The following is a 23,824-nucleotide window of genomic DNA, read 5'->3' on the forward strand; positions in this document are numbered from 1 at the left end:
TTTGCTGTGCAGAAGCTTTGAAGTTTCATTAGGTCCCACTTATTTATTTTTGTTTTTATTTCCATTATGCTAGGGGGTGGATCAAAAAAGATCTTACTGTTACTTACATCAAAGAGTGTTCTTCCTATGTTTTCCTCTAGGTGTTGTATAGTCTCTGGCCTTACATTTAGGTCTTTAATCCATTTGGAGTTTATTTTTGTGTATGGTGTTAGGGAGTGTTCTAATTTCATTCTTTTACATGTAGCTGTCCAGTTTTCCTGGCACCACTTATTGAAGAGGCTGCCTTTCCTCCATTGTATATCCTTGCCTCCTTTGTCATAGATTAGTTGACCGTAGTTTATCTCCGGGCTTTCTGTCCTGTTCCATTGATCTATATTTCTGTTTTTTTTGCCAGTACCATACTGTCTTGATCACTGTAGCCTTGTAGTATAGCCTGGAGTTGGGAAGCCTGATTCCACAAACTCTGTCTTTCCTTCTCAAGATTGCTTTGGCTATTCGGGGTCTTTTGCGTTTCCATACAAATCATAAAATTTCTTGTTCTAGTTCTGTGAAAAATGCCATTGGTAATTTGATAGGGATTGCATTGAATCTGTAAATTGCTTTTGGTAATGTAGTCATTTTCACAATGTTGATTCTTCCAATCCAAGAACATGGTATGTCCCTCCATCTGTTTGTGTCTTCTTTGATTTCTTTCATTAGTGTCTTATAGTTTTCTGAGTACAGGTCTTTTACCTCCTTGGTTAGGTTTCTTCCTAGGTATTTTATTCTTTTTGTTGCAATGGTGAATGGGATTGTTTCCTTAATTTCTCTTTCTGATCTTTCATTGTTGGTGTAAAGAAATGCAAGAGATTTCTGTGTGTTAATTTTGTGTCCTGCAACTTTACCAAATTCATTGATTAGCTCAAATAGTTTTCTGGTGGCAACTTTAGGATTTTCTATGTATAGTATCATGTCATCTGCAAACAGTGACAGTTTTACTTCTTCTTTTCCAATTTGGATTCCTTTTATTTCTTTTTCTTCTCTGATGGCTATGGCAAGGACTTCCAAAATGATGTTGAATAGTAGTGGTGAGAGTGGACATCCTTGTCTTGTTCCTCATCTTAGAGGGAATGCTTCCAGTTTTTCACCATTGAGAATGATGTTTGCTGTGGGTTTGTCATATATGGCCTTTATTATGTTGAGGGAGGTTCCCTCTATGCCCACCTTCTGGAGAGTTTTTATCATAAATGGGTGTTGAATTTTGTCAAAAGCTTTTTCTGCATCTATTGAGATGATCATGTGGTTTTTATCCTTGACTTTGTTAATATGGTGTATCACATTGATTGATTTGCATATATTGAAGAATCCTTGCATTCCAGGGATAAACCCCACTTGATCATGGTGTATGATCTTTTTAATGTGTTGTTGGATTCTGTTAGCTAGTATTTTGTTGAGGATTTTTGCATCTAAATTCATCAGTGATATTGGTCAGTAATTTTCTGTTTTTGTAGTATCTTTGTCTGGTTTTGGTATCAGGGTGATTGATGGTGGTTTCATAAAATGAGTTTGGGAGTGTTCCTTCTTCTGCAATGTTTTGGAAGAGTTTGAGAAGGATGGGTGTTAGCTCTTCTCTAAATGGTTGATAGAATTCACCTGTGAGGTCATCTGGTCCTGGGCTTTTATTTGTTGGGAGATTTTTAATCACAGTTTCAATTTCATTAGTTGTGATTGGTCTGTTCATATTTTCTATGTCTTCCTGATTCAGTCCTGGAAGGTTATACCTTTCTAAGAATCTGTCCATTTCATCCAGGTTGTCCATTTTATTGGCATATAGTTGCTTGTGGTAATCTCTTATGGTGCTTTTTATTTCTGTGGTGTCTGTTGTAACTTCTCCTGTTTCATTTCTAATTTTAATGATTTGAGTCCTCTCCCTCTTTTTCTTGATGAGTCTTGCTAGAGGTTTATCAATTTTATTTATCTTCTCAAAGAACCAGCTTTTAGTTGTATTGATTTTTGCTATTGTTTTCTTTGTCTCTGTTTCATTTATTTCTGCTTTGATCTTTATGATTTCTCTCCATCTACTAACTTTGGGTTTTGTTTGCTCTTCTTTCTCTAGTTTCTTTAGGTGTAAGGTTAGATTGTGATTTGGGATGTTTCTTGTTTCTTGAGGTAGGATTGTATTGCTATAAACTTTCCTCTTAGAACTGCCTTTGCTGCATCCCATAGGTTTTGGATCATTGTGTTTTCATTGTCATGTGTCTCTAGGTATTTTTTGATTTGCCCTTTGATTTCTTCAGTGATCTGTTGGTTATTTAGTAGCGTATTGTTTAGCCTCCATGTGTTTGTGTTTTTTACAGTTTTTTTCCTGTAATTGATTTCTAATCTCATAGCGTTGTGGTCAGAAAAGATGCTTAATACGATTTCAATTTTCTTGAATTTACCAAGGCTTGATTTATGACCCAAAATGTGATCTCTCCTGGAGAATGTTCCATGTGCACTTGAGAAGAATGTGTAATCTGCTGTTTTTGGATGTAATGTCCTATAGATATCTATTAAATCCAGCTGACTTATTGTGTCATTTAAAGCTTGTGTTTCCTTATTAATTTTCTGTGTAGATGATGTGTCCATTGGTGTAAGTGGGGTGTTTAAGTCTCCCACTATGATTGTGTTACTGTCAATTTCCTCTTTCATGGTTGTTAGCATTTGCCTTATGTATTGAGGTGCTCCTATATTGGGTGCATATATATTTAAAATTGTTATCTCTTCTTCTTGGATTGATCCCTCAATTTTCTCTTGTTGCCTCAATTATGTAGTGTCCTTTCTTGTCTCTTGTAACATTTTTTATTTTAAAGTCTATTTTATCTGATATGAGTATCGCTACTCCAGCTTTCTTTTGAATTCCATTTGCATGGAATATCTTTTTCCATGCCCTCACTTTCAGTCTGTATGTGTCCCTAGGTCTGAAGTGGGTCTCTTGGAGACAGCATATATATGGGTCTTGTTTTTGTATCCATTCATCCAGTCTGTGTCTTTTGGTTGCAGCATTTAGTCCATTTACATTCAAGGTAATTATTGATATGTATGTTCCTATTACCATTTTCTTAATTGTTTTGTTGTTGTTTCTGTAGGTCCTTTTCTTCTCTTATGTTTCCCGCTTAGAGAAGATCCTTTAGCATTTGTTGTAAGGCTGGTTTGGTGGTGCTGAATTCTCTTAGCTGTTGCTTGTCTGTAAAGCTTTTGATTTCTCCTTCGAATCTGAATGAGATCCTTGCTGGGTAGAGTATTCTTGGTTATAGGTTCTTCCCTGTCATCACTTTAAATATATCATGCCACTCCCTTCTGGCTAGCAGAGTTTCTGCTGAGAAATCAGCTGTTAACCTGATGGGGGTTCCCTTGTATGTTATTTGTTGTTTTGCCCTTGTTGCTTTTAATAACATTTCTCTGTCTTTAATTTTTGTCAGTTTGACTACTATATGTCTTCGTATGTTTCTCCTTGGGTTTTTCCTGCCTGGGACTCTCTGTGCTTCCTGGACTTGGGTAGCTATTTCCTTTCCCATGTTAGGGAAGTTTTCAACTATAATCTCTTCCAGTATTTTCTCAGATCCTTTCTCTCTCTCTTCTCCTTCTGGGACCCCTATAATGCGAATGCTGGTGTTTTTAACATTGTCCCAGAGGTCTCTTAGGCTGTCTTCAGTTCTTTTCATTCTTTTTTCTTTATTCTTTTCTGCATCAGTGATGATCACCATTCTGTCTTCCAGGTCACTTACTCACCCTTCTGCCTCAGTTAATCTGCTGTTGGTTCCTTCTAGTGTATTTCTCATTTCAGTTATTGTGTTGCATGTATCTGTTTGTTTGCTCTTTAATTCTTCTAGGTCTTTCGTAAACTTTTCTTGCAACTTTTCAATCTTTGCATCCAACCTTTTTTCAAAGTCCTGTATCATCTTCACCATCATTATTCTGAATTCTTTTTCTGGAAGGGTGCCTATCTCCTCTTCATTTAGTTGTTTTTCTGGTGTTTTATCTTGTCCCTTCATCTGGTACAAAGTCTTTTGCCTTTTCATTTTCTGTGTCTTTCTGTGGCTGTGATTTTCAGTTCCACAAGATGAAATACTGCTGATATTGCTTGATTCTGCTGTCTGCCCTCTTATGGAGGAAGCTGTCTAGGAGGCTCGTGGGTGGTTCCTGATGGGAAGGACTGATGGTGGGTTGGGCTGGGTGGGTGGAGCTCAGTAAAACTTTAATCCGATTAGGTGGGTGGAGCTCAGTGACACTGAGCTTGACACTTAACCTGCTTGTCTGCTAATGGGTGGGGCTGTGTTCCCACCCTGGTGGTTGTTTGGCCTGAGGCGCCCCAGCACTGGAGCTTACAGGCTCTTTGGTGGAGCTAATGGTGGACTTCCCAGAACCCCTGCTGCCAGTGCCCCTGTCTCCTCTATGAGCCACTGCTGCCCCCCACCTCTGCAGGCAACCCTCCAACACCAGCAGGTAGGTCCGGTTCAGTCTCCTATGGGGTCACTGCTCCTTCCCCCTGGGTCCTGGTGAGCATACTTTTTTGTGTGCCCTCCAAGAGTGGAGTCTCCGTTTGCCCCAGTCCTGTGGAGGTCCTGCAATCAAATCCTGCTGGCTTTCAAAGTCTGATTCTCTGGGGATTCCTCCTCCCATTGCTGGACCCCCAGGTTAGGAAGCCTGACGTGGGGCTCATAACCCTCAGAACTTCTGTGGCATAACTGTTCTCCAGCTTGCGAGTCACCCACCCAGCATTTATGGGATTTGATTTTAACGCGATTGCGCCCCTCCTACCATCTCATTGAAGCTTCTTCTTTGTCTCTGGATGTGGAGTGGTTTTTTTGGTGAATTCCAGTGTCTTTCTGTCGATGGTTGTTCAGCAGTTAGTTGTAATTCTGGTGCTCTTGCACGAGGGAGTGAGTGCACATCCTCCTACTCCACCATCTTGATCCCATCAGGTTTGTTCTTGTAGTTCTTTTTTGTTCCTTCTTTTGTTCTCTTCTCTAGTGATTTGATGACTATTTAAGTGTTTTGTTTGGAATCATTTCTCTTTTTTGTGTATCTGTTAGAAATTTTTGGTTTGTGGTTAGCATGAAGTTTGTGTGTGTGTGTGTGATTATTTTAAGTCAATGATCTTTTAAGTTCAAGTATATTATAACAACCCTACATTTTTACCTCCTGCCTACTCCCTGTGTTTCGTGTTGTCATATTTTACATATTTTTGTTTTATGTTTTGATTAACCATTTATTATAGATACAGATGATTTTACTACTTTTGTCTTGTACCTTTCCTACTAGCTTTATAAAGGGTAGATCTACCTTTACTGTGTTTTTGCTTTTTCCAGTGAGATTTTTCCTTTTGTAATTTCCATACTTCTAAGTGTGACCTTTCTTTTCCACTTAGAGAAGTCCCTTTAACTTTTCTTATAAAGCCAGTTTATTGGAGCTGAACTCTTTTAGCTTTTCCTTATATGGAAAACTCTTTCTCTCTCCTTCAAATCTGAATGATAAACTTGCTATGTAGACTAGTCTTGGTTGTAGGTTTTCTTCTCCATCACTTTGAATATATCTTGCCACTCCTTTCTGGCCTGCAAAGTTTCTCCTGAAATGTCAGTTGATAGTATTATGAGAGTTCCCTTTTTCATAACTAGTTGCCTTTCCCTTGCTGCTTTTAAGATTCTCTTTTAATCTTTAATTTTTGGCATTTCAATTATAATGTGTCTCAGTATAGATCTCTTTGGATTCATCTTGTTTGAGGCTTTCTGTGCTTTCTGGATCTGTATATCTGTCTCCTGTCCCAGGTTGGGGAAGTTTTCAGCTATTATGGCTTCAAATAAGTTTTATGCCCCTTTTAAAAAGTCTTTTCTCCTTCTAGGACTCTATAATGTGAATGCTAGTATGCTTGGTGTTGTGTCAGAAGTTTCCTAATCAATCCTCATTAAAAAAATTTTTTTCTCTGTTTTTTGTTTAGCTTAGGCAATTTCTACTACTCTGTCTTTTAATTCTTTGAGCCATTCCTCTGTATTGTCTAATTTCCTATTGATTCTTCTAGTGCATTTTTTATTTCAGTTATCGTATTATTCAGCTCTGTTTGGTTTTTCTTTACATTTTCTAACTCTGTTCAACTTCTCACTGTGTTTATCCATTCTTCTCCCATGTTCATTGAGCACTTTATGGACATTACCGTGAGTTCTTTATCAGGTAGATTGCTCATCTCAACTTTTTTTAATTCATCTTTAGGTTCTTTGTCTTGTTTCTCTGTTGGAAACAATTTCCTCTGTCTCCTCACTTTGCCAAGTTCTCTGTGATTATTTCTAAGTATTGGGTAGGTGTTAGATTTCCTGATCTTGGAGATGTGAACTTATATCAGAGGTGTCCTATAGGGCTGAGCAGCACACTCCCCTCTCTTCACCTTAGCCCTATATATGCATTAGAGTTCCCCCTATTTGGGCTACAAGGACCCTTCTGTTGTGATGGGTCAGCTGCTGTGAGCCCATTGGTAGGCAAGGCTGGCCCTTGCCTGGTTGGCTGCCTGGCCCTGCCTTGTACAGTGGCTACCATTCCTCTTGTGGGCAGGGTATGGTCCTAGAGCAGCTGGCTATATACCTGAGGTGTTTTCAGGGGCTGGTACCAGCTTTCTTGTGGGATCATTTCTCAGTGCTGGGATCATTTCCCAGCATGGCTGGATGTGTGGCATGGGGGGTTCCAGGGCTGCTTCTGACCTGCTGGTGGACAGGGCTAGATCCTGGAGCAGCTGGCTGGATGGCCTGAGGGGTTCCTGGGGATGGTACTGGCTGGCAAGCCTAGTACAGGCTAGGCCCTGAAGCTAATAGACTAGAGGAAGGAGTCCAAAATGTTGCTTGCTAGCACCAATGCTTGTGTGGTAGAACTAGATTCCATAAGTGACTACCACCAGCATCTGTGTTTCCAGGGTGAGTCCCAATTTCCCCCTGCCTCTCCAGTGGCTCTTCAAGATTAGCAAGTAGGTCTGACTAGGCTCCTTTCAAACATTGCCTCTGTGGTGGGTCTTGGAGCATGTGAGATTTTTGTGGGCACCCTTTAAGAGCAGAGTATTTCCTTCAGCCTTCTCGCTCTGCAGTATACAAGCCCTGCTGGCCTTCAAAGCCAGACATCCTGGGTGCTCTTCCAAGCACAGGACCTTTGGGCTGGAGAGCCTTATGTGGGGCTCAGACCCCTTGCTTCCTGGGGAGAATATTCTGTAATTGTGATGATTATCCTTCCTTTTGTGGATTGACTCCCTGACATACGGATCTTGACTATAACATGTCTCTAGGTTCCTTTTTTATATCTGTAATTGTGGTAATCTTTTCTACTAGTCTTTAGGTTGTTCTCACATATACTTGCTCTGTCAATGGTTGTGGTTTTGGTATGCGTATGGGAGAAGAGCTCAGGGTTTTTCTACTCTGCCATCTTGGCCACACCTCTAGTTGTCCTATTTCTTAACCAGTTGATACATTGGATCATCCAGCAGTCCTTCTACTTGTAATTTCTCTAAGCATAGGTATAGAGAACTGAGAAACTTTATTGTTTTTTACTTGAGGAACAAGGTGTTTTTGTGGAGAACTTGTTTGTCTTCATTTCTAGATTGTTACTTACTAGAGCTTTTTGAAAATGTTCAGTCACAGGTTAGAGATAGTCTAAATTGGCTTTGTCCCATTCCAGCTTAATTTTCTGAGCACATCATTTATTTTAAATATTTTAAAATGAGGCTTGATTTACTTAAACTATTAGATTACCCCATATTACTACTTAAAACCTACTGGAATCTAGTTTTAAACTCTCCTTTTAATCTTTATAGTTTTTGCTATTTCAATTTTTTTGTCCCAAGTTATCCTTAAAGGAAAGACTTCATGAATGTCTTTGTATAGTCTACTTTCTATTCCTTTTGCCATTTAGGGGCATTTTAGAAATTATTCACAAATGAGTTATATAAATCCTGTCTTGATCTTTCCCATCCAATTATTTCACTATTTTCCCCACATGAAGTTCTAAAAAGTAAGGGACTCATTTGGTCTAGAACTGGTAGAGTCTAACAAAATCTTGAATTCTGAAGCAAATTCCTGTTTTTATGAGGATTAAGAAAACCCTTAATTATTGACCTCAGCTCAGATCCAGACCATGATTTAATTCAATGCTGATGATCTGCCTTCTAGTCTAGCATGTAGATATTGTGAAATGTGATTGTTTCTTTCTTGAGGAAAAGGTAAGAAAGGGCAGCTTGCTTAGGGTGTCTTGGGAAGGAGAAAGAAAGGGTGAAATAGGAACAAAGATAAAGCTGTGTTGAGAAAAAGAGAGATTACTTTAGTCTTGAGAAAATGTGAGGTAGCTACTGCTTCCTTCTCCTGAGAGATAGTCTTTTATCACCAACTTCATCAAGTGATCTAAAATTGGCTAATGATGATAAAAGTAGCCATCTACTAAGTTTAGTATAGACAATATATATATGGACTGAGGTTTAAGATGAAATGCTGTGTATTAAAAAAGGGGGGGGGCAGTTCCTGATGCAAGAAAAGTTATACTCAGTAGAAGAGGTAGAATGAGGCAACTTTTGGGAATTATGCAATTTTCTATGTACCAGACATGATCCTAGACCCAGAAAATATTTTAGCGTATTTAATCATCAAAATAATCATGAAAAATATATAGATTATTCCTCCCCTTTCCCATTTTATGGTTTGGACCATGAAGAGTTTGAGAATATAAGTGGTTTTACTAAGGTTACAAAGCATTTGAAGCCAGGATTTGAATTTGGTTTAAGACATATACAAGTAAGTATAGAGAACAGAATTAATTAAAGAGGCATAAAAATGAACCATGGTAGTTTAATGCCATCAAAGTCTCTTTAGTTTGGAAATATTTAAGGAAGTCTTCATGAAGGAGGTAGCATTTCAACTGAGATTTGCAAGTTGACGATAGGATTTTAACAGATGGATATAGCAAGGAAGGCAAATGAATGATAGAGCTGGGATTTAGTTCAATTCAGTCTGAAGCCAAAGTCTATCTTTTTCCCCATTACACAAAACTAGAACAGTGAGAGAAAATTTGGGAAACCAAGGAAACTAAAAATGAATTTTATTACCTTGAGTTTGGAAAAAAAAAAAAAAAAGGTTGAAAAGGAAGTTCAAAACAGGAACAGGAAAAGACCTTCAGTGCAAATACAACAGGTTCTATGATATAGAATAAATCGTTCCAAATACTATAACTGCCTATGGAGATTACACTTAATTTCTCTTCTTGGTAACTTGTATCTCAGGACCAGTATTTCAGAGAATCTTGTGGTTTGAATACAGTGGACCAACATGGAGATAGAGCTGGGTGTGGGGCTAAAAGCAGGAGAATTGGAAAATGCTTTTGATATGAGCCAGATGTTTTCTCTGATGTACTTATTTTTAGATCAGACCATTTTACCATATGAAGCCCCTATCAGAGGCTGATAGAGAAAGAGCAGGAAATCAGAGGATTCCCAAACTAACTGAATTATTGGAACTTGCACAGAGGAAAAAAAAATTGGTGATATTTGATCTTAATTCTCCTCCACCAAAACATCCTTCCAGAACATCTTATATCCACCTTGTAGTAAGCGTGATCCTTGCCTCTAAAATTGAGCAACATCTGGTATGTCCATCTTAGTATTTATGGTAGAGGCTAGGAGGTGGGTTGCATGTCCCAAGAGCATAGCAGTTGAACCTGATCTACCTTGTAGATCTTTGCTGGGATCCTTAAATAATTATGCTCTTTATAGAAAGGAGTTGGTTGCATATACAGCTACATGTGGCAATCTGAGAATGACCTAGTTAAGTTTATACCAGTGGGGGAAAACATTGAGGCTATTTGCTGTTCCAAACCAAATGATATGTCATCACTCTGTTAAAAGGGAATGTGTGTAATGGCTATATGATGTGACCTGCACCATCACCAACATACAGCTATTAGAAAGGGCCTGGGCATGGAACACTAAGGCTTTGAGGACTTGGCTTCCATTAACGATATAGAAAGAAGAGCTGGTTTTCATTTGAGCAGAAATTTGTTCATCATGTTTTTCAGAAGCAACTCTCTGCATTTGGGCAGTCAGTCATTCCAAATGTCTTAAATTCTCAGAATGTGGAAGAATACTGTGAGTGAAACAAATATATGTCTTTGCACATAGATTTCCACAGATGAGTCATAATAGCATTCCCTGTTGGCAGGAAATGACTGCTCTCAAGATGATTTTTAGCATCATCAGCCAAAGGAGATGTTTATGATTCTGACCTTTCATCCACATGTACCAGCTCCTCATCCACTTTGGCTAGTGTGATGACACAGTGGACCCTTGGTCCCATGATGTTAACTAGGAAAACTCAGCTCCAGAACAACCCTGGTGAAAGCCCCATTAGAAGAGTTCATTAGACAGTATTAGGCCAGGTTGACTCTTTCACCAAGGGCTAGACTCTCTCTGCTCCCTATAGACTGTACCCCTGCTGGAACGGAGCTACACCCATTCTACTTGGGGCTATTTGTATCTAAACAGCTGACTATCCATTGAAAGATTTCCTGTTTCTTCTTACAGATTGCTTGGTTACCAGATGCTGAGAGAAAATATATCAGAAACAAAGCTCCTGGTTTTCAGCACGTGGGCGCATTTTACACCCTTGACGAACTTGCGAGAGAAAATATCAGTAGAATAAATGTTGACTATAAGAGGTTGTACTACAACGGATTGAGGTAAGTGTTTGACCACACCTCTCTCAGCATGTGTTGCCTTTCTTACACAAAATCTGCTTCCCAACCAAGCTACTTAGGTTCCACCTCCCATCTCAGGATTTCCATCTCAGGAATCCCCTATTTTCCTCTTCTTATCTTTCCCTCCCTCTGCCAACAAGCATTTATCAAGGTTAGACTCTGTTCCTGTGAAATAGTCTTCAGCCCCTCTCCTTGTGCTCCAGTCTCTCATCATTCAACCTACTTTTGTGTATTCTTGGTGTTTTTGTTTTTATATAATGTGATCATTGAAAAGTCAGAACTCAAAAAGTTGTTGATTTCCTCTGCCATTACCAGATAGATTCCAGTACCTTATAAACGGCTTTGTGATCCAAATATTCACATCTTTTTTAGGAATAACTAAGAACATAACTAAATCATTATTTTAAAAACTTAAAACAGCCAAGTGTGAGAATAAACTAAAATTATTAAACACCACATTTATAAATATATAATTAGAGACAGATTTTCAGAATTAAAAGCACCTGGGAATAAAATGGTAACTTTTTCAAACTTAACTGTTATTAGTCACTGCATATGTTAATGCCTATACCCTTTCTGTTAGATTTTAAAGTAATTTTTTCAGACAATTTTAAATGCTTCAGAGACAAAGCTTCCTTGGAGATATAGATGTAGATGTAGATATAGTTATAGACATCAGTTTAGAGATGTAGCTATCAATATAGCTATATTTATAGATATATATCCAGAATTTCCTTGGGCTAGTAAAAATTCCCCTAAATACCTTTCTTTCTTTCAAGCCATGAACTAGGCTGTTGGATGCACCTGAATCCTTTTCCTGCTTTTCTTGCCTCTCTGGCCATAGTGGAATTGATCAAAAATATATCTTTTTTCTTTCAGCATTATAAAATTATACATGTTTTACCTGTATTTCCCAGTCAGATTTCTCTTTGCCTAACTTCTCCTCTATTTTGAGTATATTTCTATCTCCTTTTACTTATTTTCAAATAGGAAATGTCTCTAAGATAATTTCCTTTTCTCATAATCATAATTTAGATTAATTTAGTAGTTGAAATTAATTATAATAGCTTCTGTTTATTGAGCTTTTATTGTGTGTCAAGTAGTAGACCACAGGCTTATGTTCAAATCCTGGCCTACCCATCAGCCAGGTGATGACTACACTTATGACTTGGACAAGTTTCAAATCATCAGTTTTCTCTTTTATAAATTAAGGATCACAGTAACTTGATGGAATCATTGAAAGATTAAATGAGATAATTCATATATGCACATAGCAAAATGCTGGGCAAATGTATGAACACGATAGATGTAACCTGTTGTTTCATCATCACAGTCCTTACATGCTCTGCACTGGAAATGACCCTGGAAATGACCATCATCCCCATTTTGCAAATGAGTAAACTTTCCTCTAAAGAGGGAAAGTTCAGGGAAGTTAAGTAATTTAGTTAATGTAGTTGGTTAGTAGGGGGCCACACTGAGATTTAAATATAGGCTTGACAGATTCCAGAGTGCAAATTCTTTCACTAGTAATCCTTTAAAGTTATTCCTTGCCCATAGTTATATAGGAATAGCTTCAGACTTAAGAGGGCTCATATCTTGAGTCCTAATAGAAAATCAAGGGACCTAATCAAACTTATAAGCTTTGCACAGCAAAGGAAACCATGAAGAAAACAAAAATAACAACTAACGGACTGGGAAAAAATAATTGCAAACAATGAGACCAACAGGGGCTTAATGAGACCAAACAGCTCATACAACTCAATGACAAAAAACCAAACAATCCTGTTGAAAAATGAGCAGAAGACCTAAACAGACATTTCTTCAAAGGAGACATACAGATGGCCAATAGATACATGAAAAAATGTTCAACATCACTAATTATTACAGAAGTGCAAATCAAAACTGCAATGAGGTATTAACCTCACACTGGTCAGGATGGCCATCATTAAAAAGTCTGCAAATCATAAATGCTGGAGAGAGTGTAGAGAAGAGGGAACCCTCCTACACTGTTGATGGGAATGTAAGTTGGTACAGTCAGTGTAGAAAACAGTATGGAGGTTCCTTGAAAAACTAAAAATAGAGTTACCATATGATCCAGCAGTCCCACTCCTTGGCATATGTCTGGAGAAAGCTCTAATTTGAAAAGATGCAAGCATTCCAGTGTTCATAGCAGCACTATTTACAATAGCCAAGACAAAGAAGCCTAAATGTCCATCAATAGATGAATGGATAAAGAAGATGTGGTATACATATGTATACAGTGGAATACTACTCAATCATTAAAAAAGAATGCCATTTGCAGCAACATGCATGGACCTAGACATTATCATATTAAGTGAAGTAAGTCAGAAAGAGAAAGACAAATACCATATGATATCACTTATATGTGGAATCTAAAAAATGATACAAATGAACTTATTTACAAAACAAAAACAGATTCAGACACAGAAAACAAGCTTATGGTTACCAAAGATGAGAGGGAGGGAGGGATAAATTAGGAGTTTGGGATTAGCAGATACAAACTACTGTATATAAAATAGATGAAAAACAAGGTCTTACTGTATAGCGTAGGGAACTATATTCAATATCTTATAATAACCTAAATGGTAAAGAATCTGAAAAAGAATATATCTATATATATATATCTTTGTATATCTATATTTATATATCTATCTATCCATATCACTTTGCTGTACACCTGAAACTAACACAACATCGTAAATCAGCTATACTTCAATAAAAAAAAATAAAGTTGATGGTAAGGACTGAAGACAACATGTAAAGTACCTTCTATAGGAAGGTAAGAAGGTGTACAATAAAGGTACATCATTTTTTCTCTCACTCCTTCCTTTACCTGAGCAGAAAAGTTAGCATCACCATTGATCACCACCCAGTTTGCCATTCATTTAAGGGAGGAATTAAATTTACTAGGCAGGGGTCAAAATGAATTCCTAAGGAGGTGCCTTCTGTAAAGTGTTATTCCCATAACAAAAGTTTTATAATTGCTTCAAGTAGGGGTGTCTTTTGGAGTTTCTCTCTGAAGGATCTCACCCTTTATTCCTGTCTTGACTAATTAGTCCATTCCTGTGGATGGTTCTGAGAACCAGAGAGTCCTTGGAGAAGTTTCTCTATTTGTTTAGTTGGGGTTGAAAGTGTAGGATATCATAGGATAGTTAGCATCCAGTATGTCACTGCATCATTGTGACAACCCCAAATGGCTCTAGACATTTCCACATGCCCTCTGAGAAAGTGATTATTGCCCCCCATTGAGAACCAGTAAGTCAGGTGAATATGTCCAGATGCAAGTTCAGCTTCAGCCCAGGATTTTATGATAACTTAAGGAGAAGCAAAGGCTGCCAAACACTCGGGCATACCTTCAGTCTTAGGAACTGGTGAGCAGGAATCATCCATATGGCATGCCAGTCAGGCAACCAGAAATGGTGTAACCTCAGCACGAAGACATGTCACAAAAATGGCACCAGTAAACTCAAGTTCCCACATGTGTCTTCTTACATAGCCAGCAAAATGTTAAAAAGTTTTGGTCCTATTAAAGTAGAGAATCCACTTAAATTGAAAATAAAAGCCATATATCACTAGCACCAACCTATATCTCCCTGTTGAGTGATTTTGAGACCTGCAACTTACTTGTTGCTACTATAAGGCAAGCCTCCAACCCCAAGGTTAGGCACTTGAAATCAGCATCCATAAGCAGCAGAAATCCTGAATCTGAATAATGCTATTTCTGATGATTCAGTGACTTTTTTCATTATCTAAATTTTATGTGGTTTAATATATTCTTTGTAAGTTACATGGTTTGAAAAATTGTCTGTAATAAGTCCTTTATTTTTGAGTATAAGAAAAAGAAAATCAAGCAGTTTGACTTAGCTCAACAAAATATTTACTGAATAGTAATATGTATAGTGACCAACTAGTTTTATGTGAAAAGTCAACATAAGCAAGAATCATCCTTTTTCTTAATGAAACCATATATTCTAGTGAAGGAAAATAAGGGTTTTTTCCATATACCTATATATACTACAGGTTGATCATGATAATTCATGAGCCAGACTTTATTTCAAGTGATTCCCCTCAAGAACCACTAAATTTTAAGAAATTAAGCAGGTGTACCTTAAATTATTTGTATAAGGTTTATGATCATAATATTTATTATTACTATCACATTTCTAATACATTCTCTATGGTTGGTGCTCACTTTTATCAGACCACTGTCACAAAACATTATCACCTTGCCATTTTGACTGAGAATGCTTTAAATACATTGTTTTAACCAAAACTATATGAATACAAAGATGTCCTCTGATTTATTTCTGATGTGGGAATTTTAAAGTGTTTTAAAATTTTTTAATTTTAAAAACTAATTTGTTGAGGTAAAATTCACACAAATTAACCATTTTAAAGTAAACAATTCAGTGGAATTTAGTACATTCAGAATGTTGTGCAACTGTCACCTCTAGGTTCAGTACATTTTGGTACTGGAAATTTTTATTTTCCCTCTTTTTGTTGGTCAGTCTTGCTAGGGGTTTATGAATTTTATTAACCACTTCAAAACACTAAATTTTAGCTTTGTTAGCTTTATTCTGTTGCATATTTTCTTTCCTATTTCATTGACTGCAGTTATCTTTATTTGCTTTCTTCTATTTCCTCTAGGTTTGCTTTGCTTTTCTTTTATTAGCTTCTATAGGTAGAAAATTAGGTGACTGACTCTAGATTTTTTTCTAACATAAACATTTAAAGCTATAAATTACCCTGCAAACATTGCTTTGTTTGCATTCCACAAGTAATTTTGATTGTCTTTTCATCCAATTTAAAATATTTAAAAATTTTCTTATTTCCCACTTGACTCATGGATTATTTAGAAATGCGTTGCTAATCTTTTTAAAATTTGAGGACTTTCTACCTTAGTGTTACTGACTTCTGATTTAAATTCACTGTGACCAAAGAACAACTCTGTATGATTTCAATACTTTAAATGTGTTTAAACCTGTCATTGCCCACTATATCATTTATCTTGGTGAACTTCCCATGTCCACCTAAAAATGATGAGCTCTCTTCACTTGTTGGGTGTGGTATTCTATAAATATTAATTAGTTTAAAGTGGTCGACAGTCTTTTTAAACATTTTATATTGAATTTCCCCCTGCTTTTTCTATTGAGTTAACACAAAGCATTAGCTTACAGATCAAACTCACATCATAGAATTTACCTGCCATGAAGCTTTATTGTTAATTTCAAGGATACAGCAGTAAGTCAAGAAGCTTAGACAAAGCAAGAAGAGGTCAAGGGTTTTTCCTTTATCGGACACATACTCTGTGGCCTACAGTAATAGGTAAGAGCTCCAAGTGAGTTTTTGCAGGCTTATTTCACTTAGAAGGGGAGTATTTGCACTACAAAACACCTGCATTTAATACTCCTAAAGAGATGTGTAGCCTATGTGAGCTTCTCCAGGGACCCATGCCTCATAAACCCTCTCTTCCTAGTAAATATTATTATTCTATTTAGAAAAGATGTAGCTATTATATTGACAAGATTAGACCACATCATCTGCCTTCTTACTTCTGGGAGCAACTTCCCCTGTCAGAAATTAAAGGCTCCTAATGCCTCATCTGTCAACTGTGGAGAGAGGGGTATTAATATCTCCAACTCTGGTTGTTGATTTGTGTATTTCTCACCTCTGTTTATTGTTGTTGCTATCATTGTAGTTGTTTGGCTTCTTATATTTTAAACAGTTTTCTTAACTTAAGTGCATTTACATTTAGAACTGTTAGATCTTATTTTCTTTCTTCTATTTCCTCTAGTTTTACTTTGCTCTTCTTTGATTAGCTTCTTTAGGTAGAAAATTAGGTGATTCACCCTTTCATTATGAAATATCCATTGTCTCAGATTATAATTATTGTCTAAAAATTACTTTTATTAGTATTGCCACACTTTCTTATAATTAATGTTTGTCTGTTATTTCTTTTTTGTCCTTTGTCTCTCAACTAGTTTGCATATTTATGTTTAAAGTGCATCTATTATAAAGAGAATATTATTGATTCTTGCTTTTATATTATGAGAATAATCTCTGCCTTTTAATAGTAGTCTTTGGTCCATTAATATTTAGTTTACTAGTATACTTGGGTTTACATTATCATTATGCCTTTTTTTTCTGTGTCCTCTCTATTCTTGGTAGTTTATTTTGGTCATTTCTCCCTACATTTTAATTTTTTAGTTAATTTATATATTTTTTAGTATTCTTTTCTGTCTCCCCTGTAGGCTTTTACATTTTTAAATTATTTTTAGTGGTTGCTCTAGGGATTATAAAAAGTATCACTAAGTTATTACAATCTGCCTTGAATTAATACTATTCCACAATATAGAGTACAGAATGTTAAAACCTAAGGACAGCATAATTCCATTTGCTACCTTCTGCCCTTTGTGCTATTGTTGTTATAAATAACACTTTTGTTATAAACCCCAGAGTACATTTGTATTATATTTATTTATTTATTTTTAAAGAATTTTATTTATTTTTTATTTCTTATTTTTTTGGCTGCGTTGGGTCTTCATTGCTGCATGAGGGCTTTCTCTAGTTGTGGCAAGTGGGGGCTACTCTTGGTTGTGGTGTGTGGGCTTCTCATTGTGGTGGCTTCTCTTGTGGAGCATGGGCTCTAGGCACATGGGCTTTAGTAGTTGCAGCACGTGGGCTCAGTAGTTGTGGCTCATGGGCTTTAGAGTGCAGGCTCAATGGTTGTGGCCCATGGGCTTAGTTGCTTTGTGGCATGTGGGATCTTCCGGGACTAGGGCTTGAACCCATGTCCCCAGCATTGGCAGGCGGATTCTTAACCACTGTGCCACCAGGGAAGCCCTGTATGATATTTTTAAAAAATAGCCTATAGTATTTTTTAATTAAACATTTCATTTTGAGATGATTGCATGTTAACATGTTGGAAATAATAAATACAAAATGATCCTGTGTACCTTTTACCCAGTTTACTCTGGTGGTAAAACTTGTAAAACTTTAGTATGATATCAAAACCAAGATATAGACACTGATACAACCCACCAATCTTACTCAAATTTCCCCAGTTTTAATTATATTCATTTTTTGTGTCTGTTTTGTATATATAGTTCTGTGCCATTTTATCATATGTATGTTTGTGGATCCAACACCACAATCAAGATATAGACTGGTTTAATCACCACAAGTATTCCTTTTGTTGCCCTTTGATAACCACACTCACATTCCTTCCATCCGCATCCACTCACCTCAAACCCTAACCCCTCTCAATGACTAATCTCTTCTGTACTTCTATAATTTAGTCATTTCAAGAAAGTTATATAGAAGAATCCCTGAGTATGCAACCTGTTGTGATTGGCTTTTTTCCACTCAGTATAATTCCCTTTGAGATTCATCCAGATTGTTGCATGTGTCTGTGGTTTGTTCAGTTTTGTTGCTGAATAGCATTCCATTGTATGGATGTACTAATGTTTAAGTATTCAGCAACTGAAGTATATCTGGTTGTTTCCACTTATGACCTATTATAAATAAATGCTATGAGCATTTGTGTATAGGTTTTCATATGAACATAATTTTTTCAACTAAGAGTTTATAACTTATTCAGATTCCCCTCTCTTTAAAAAATGTTTTAATTGTGGTAAAATACACATAAAATTTATTTTTGCAATAATTAAAATATAAAACTCTGTGGTTTTAATATACATTCATTATATCATACAGCAATCACTATCATCCACCTACCTAACACTTTTCATCTTGTAAACTCAAATTCTCATTAAACAACAAAGCCACATCAATCCCTCCACCAAACTGTTTCTATGTTTATGATTTTGACTCATATAAATGGAATCATATAATATTTGTCTTTTTGGAACTGACTTATTTTACTTAGGATGAAGTCCTCAAGGTTCATCTGTGTTGAAGTCATCCATTACAGAATTTCATTCCTTTTTAAGGCTAAATAATACTCCATTGTATGTATATACCACAGTTTTCTTATCCATTCATTGGTTGATGGGCATTTGGGTTGCTTCCACATTTTAGCTCTTGTGAATAAGGCTGCTTTGAACATGGGTGTACAAATAGCACTTCAGTACTCTGCTTTCAATTCTTTTGGGTACATACCAGAAAGTGGAATTGCTAAATTGTATGGCAATTCTGTTTTAAATTTTTTGAGGAACCACCATACTGTTTTCAATAGTCACTATAAAAACAGGATACAAATGTTCCAATTTCTCCACATTAACACATCCTTGTTGATTTCTGTTTTTTTAATATCATCACCTTAATGATTCGGTACTTGTTATTCTTGGAATGTTTGATGGAATTCACCAGTGCAGTCATTGGATCCAGAGCTTTTCTTTGTTGGAAGAGTTTTGGTAAATGATTCAATCTCCTTACTCATTTTAAGTCTATTCACATTTTCTGAGTCTTCATGATTCAGTTTGCTTATAGTACTCTCTTATAATCCTCATATTTCTATAAAATTAGTAGTTATTTGCCCACTTTAATTTCTGACTTTGGTAATTTGAGTCTTTTCTCTTTTTCATGTTAGTACATCCCACTAAAAGCTTATCAATTTTGTTGATATTTTCAAAGAATTAACTTTTAGTTTCATTGATTTTCTATTCTCTATTTTGTTTATGTCTGCTCTAATCTTTATTATTTAGCTCTTTTTGCAATGTTGTGTCAATTTGTTCTTCTTTTTTCCATTTCCTTAAGTTTTAAAGTTAGGTTGTTGATTTGAGATCTTTCTTGTTTCTTTGTGTTTCTTTGGGGCGGGGAGGGGAGTAAGAATTTATAGCTATACATTTCCCCCATAGCACCACTTTTGCTGCATCCCATGAATTTTGGTGTTTTCATTTTCATTCATATCCAAGTATTTTCTAATTTCCCTTGTGATTTCTTTTTTGATCCATTGGTTTTTTGAAAGTGTGTTAAGTTCTACAAATATGTGAATTTTCCAGTTTTCCTGTTGTTATTGACTTCTAACTTTCTGCTGTTGTAGTTGAATAAGATACTTTGTATCATACCTATCTTTTAAAATCTATTGAGATTTTGTGGCCTAACATATAGTCTATCCTGAATAATGTTCCATGTCCCTGTTATTGTTGGGTGAAGCATTTTGTGTATATCTGTTGATATAGTTAGTTTCTTGTGTTAAGTCCTCTGTTTCCCTACTTATCTTTTGTCTGGTTATTCTACTCATTAATGAGAGTGGGATAGTAAAATCTCCAACTATTATTGTACAGCTTCAATTCAGTGTTTGCTTTATAAACTTTGGGGGTCTGCATTGTGTGCATACATGTTTATAATTATTATATCTTCTTGCTGTATTGAAACTTGTATTAAAATATAATGTCCTTCTTTGTCACATATAAACTTTTTTGATACAATGCATATTTTGTCTGATATTAGTATAGCCATACCTGTTCTTTTTGGTTACTATTTGCATGGAATAACTTTTCCATCCTTTTGCTTGAAATATGTCTGTGCCTTTGGATCTAAAAATGAGTCTCTTGTAGACAGCATAAAGTTGGGACGTGTTTTTATGATTCTGTCAATCTCTGTATTTGATTGGAGAGTTTAATCCATTTACATTTAAAGAAATTACTGATAAAGGGGGGACTATTGTCATGTTGTTACTTCTGTCATTTCTGTAAATATTTGTTACTTTGTTTCTGTCATCTGTTGTTTTAATTTGTTATTTCTATATACCTTATAATTTTTTGTCCCTTATTTCCTGCCTTACTGTTTTCTTTTGTGCTTTTTGTAGTAAAATATTTAAATCCTTTTCTCATTTCCTTTTTTACATATTCTATACCTAATTTCTTTGTGGTTACTATGGGAATTACCATCCTAAAGTTATGACATGTGATTGAATTTATACCAGCTTAAATTTAATAACACACAATAATGCTTCTCCTTCACAGCTCCAGTCCTTCCCCTTTTGATTGTTGATGTCAGAAAATTTCATCTCTATTCATTGTGTGCCCCAAATATAAACTAATAATTCTTCTAAACGAAGTAGTTTCTCAAATTATGTAGAAAACAACATGTGGAGTGATAACTAAAGTTACAATAATACTAGCTTTTAGACTAATAATTGTGTTTTTTCCTTTAAATGTTTTACTATGTTAAATTATGTGGAAAATAAAGAATATAGTTACAAACCATTGTTAGAATAATTGCTAGCTTTTAAATTTGCCTATGTATTTACTTTTATTGAGATCTTTATGTTTCCACACAGCTTTGAGTTACTGTCCCACAACTTTATTTTACCTTGAAGTACTCCCTTCAGTTTTTCCTACAAGGCAAGTCTAGTGGCCACAAAATTAGTTTGTCTGGGAATTTCTTAATTTCTCCCTGTTATTGAGTCCAAGTTTGTACCACTCACTGCACAACAAGCCAGTAAATTGAGAGATTGGTTGTTGGGGCAAGGAATAAAAACTTTGTTCAGAAAACCAGCAGACCTAGAAGATGGTGGACTTGTGTCCCACAGAACCATCCTACCCAAGTAAGAATTTAGGCTTCTTTTATACTGAAAAGGGAGGGGGTGTGGTTGGTAGTTGAAAACTTCTTGGTGTAGGAATCCTTTGTTCTTGCAGGTGTCCATGTAGGTCAGATTATGATGTTTCTATAAACCTCCAACAAGACAAATGTTATTCTCTCTTCTGCAACTTTTTATCTCTGTATGAATGGAAAAGTGTTATACCTTTAAAGGTTAGAGCCTTGAGAATGGACTATCCTATATATTTCAGGCTATAGGCAACATTCTTGTCTTGTAGCAGAAGAAATAGAGTACAAAGGTTAAAGTTAAAGAAGCACATCTGATATGTAATCAGATTAGTTCTCTGTTACAATTCCCCACTATCAATGTTCATTCCCCTATCTTATGGGAAAAGGGGCAACAACCACTCTTGTTACTTCCTGCTTAACAGGGGCTGTGAGGGTGTGATTGTAGAATGAAATTTGTTAGCTTTGGACAGGGAATATTGCTTATAATCTCTAGTAAGTAGTACAATCCTCTTTTCTTCTTTATCTGCAACTATTTGAACCTGATTAAACCCATTAGCACTTTGCTGTTCTTGGAGTTTTTGTACCACTTCCCAATACATATCTATTAATTTTACCTTTCTCACTGTGCCATAATTACAGTGGATTCCTTTGCTGTTTATTTGGCTAAGATTAAATGACTAGGTTGACCCTGCTCCTGGTACAAGTTGTTTGAGCATTTAATTTACAAAGGAAATCTCAGCCCAAAAGAAGGATTGAATACTCTGGCATATATAAGAAACTATGTTTCAGAATGAGGTCCTCTAGTTGGTGTTCTAGAGGTTGTAAGAAGAAACAATTTTGTACTTCTCCAGAGACTCCTGTGACTAGGATGGATTGAGATGTTTTCTGTGCCACCTTGGTGTTTACCATAGAGTATATTGTATGCATATCTATCAGAAAGTCATTCACATCATTCCCCACTGTAAATTTTACCTCGGGTTCCTGTGGGGAAATTGGAATTGGTTGCCTCAAATCCAAGTAAGCATCTGGGCCTCTTCATTCATCAGACTATTCCTCTCTTTCTACCATATGAGAGGTTCCTATATTTCTTTGTTTGCCTTTTTATGTTTTTGCCTACGGCAATCTTTTTTCCAGTGCCCTTCCTACTTACAGTAAGCATATTGTTCTTTCCCTTTCTTTTTTAGTTTTCCCTGATGTAATAGCACAAATACTTGCACGTAGGGGATTTCAGCATTCTTCCCCATGTTTTTTACAGAATAGCTCTAACTGCAGGATTGTATAGAACCATTCAAAGGCCACTATTCTTCAGAGTTTTATTGTAAAATCATAAATAGTGACTGATCTTCTCTAACCATTTTGTCTTGGCATAAACCCATCAGGCTGAATTCTGGACTGGGGCTTTCAGTGATTTTAAGAACAAAGTGTGAACTTTCTCTTCTCCCTGGGAATGCCCCACTCTCAGACACAAACAGACAGGGTTGTTTTTTTTTTCCTATTCCTTTCTTCCATTTGACATCAGTAAAAGTTTTAAATATTACAAACTGATTTGGCTGTAAATGGAGAAGTTCCAAAACAAAATGAAACAAAAAACCCAAAGGACTAACAGGAAACTCTAAATTAACCCTCAAGTTTGATCTTGGGGTTTTACATATACCAGTGACACAGGAAACCACAAATGAATCAATTAACACAGCAAGGGTGGCAGTACATGGTACACACAGTCTTGAGATAACCCTATAAACCCCTTGTGAAGATTTGAACAGGTACTGTGACAACACATTGTTATAATAGAATGTTATATTTCTCTTAGTCATGGATTCATGGTTATAATCAGACCACTTATCCAAACTAGGCCCCAGAGGACTTTCTTTAGTGATAGTTGAAACATCTCCCATTTTTTAAAAGAAGAAATACAAGACAAACAAAACAAATGGTACACACAGATGCTAGCATTCAAAGAAACAAATGAACCAGTTCACAAATCGGATAAAAGTCAGCAACTATTTCCTCTCTTCAACAGGGTACCCCACTCAAATACAAAACAAACTGACTTATTCCTGAGGAAAAAAGCCCCAAATAGAGAGGAGTAAAATTTCTGGCTGTACACACCAGAGCAGCTTACCTGTCATCTTCCAGATGTTGATTCCTTGCTCCATCTGACAAGTGCTGGGATAGCCAGTGCCACTCTGGGGAATTTTGAATGAAAGTTCCTCAGGATAAGTGGCCCCAGCAGCTGCTAGGGCCTTAGCCAATAATTTCCAAGCTGGAGACAGCTGGACATGAGCTGCAAGGATCCTGGATGGATTCACTAAAATTTGTCATCAAGTCCAAGCTCATACTCCTTGCTGCACAACAGTTGTTGGCCAAAGGAGTAGCAAGTTTATTTGGAAAGCCAACAGACTGAGAATATGGTTCCCAAAGAACTATCTTGCTCAAATTAGAATTTAAGCTTCTTCTGCACTAAAAGGAGAGAGGGTGTGGTTAGTTGTTGCAAACTTCTTGATATAGGAATCCTTTGTTCTTGCAACTTTCCAGGTAGGTCAGATCACAGTGTTCCTGA

The 23,824-nt window shown here is 36.4% G+C and overlaps 1 protein-coding gene across 1 annotated transcript in view; it reads left to right on the plus strand.

Annotated features, from left to right (window-relative positions):
* The window catches only part of LOC130861207 (glycerophosphodiester phosphodiesterase domain-containing protein 4-like), a 132,492-nt gene that overhangs the window by 87,520 nt on the left and 21,148 nt on the right, over nt 1-23,824 (plus strand). Inside the window, exons 11-12 of the mRNA XM_057749827.1 lie at nt 9,400-9,621; nt 10,556-10,710. Of these exons, the coding sequence (XP_057605810.1) occupies nt 9,400-9,621; nt 10,556-10,710 (377 nt within the window). The remainder of the gene's footprint in view (nt 1-9,399; nt 9,622-10,555; nt 10,711-23,824) is intronic.

The sequence above is a fragment of the Hippopotamus amphibius genome, chromosome 9 (assembly GCF_030028045.1).
Source record: "Hippopotamus amphibius kiboko isolate mHipAmp2 chromosome 9, mHipAmp2.hap2, whole genome shotgun sequence".
Taxonomy (NCBI): Eukaryota; Metazoa; Chordata; class Mammalia; order Artiodactyla; family Hippopotamidae; genus Hippopotamus; species Hippopotamus amphibius.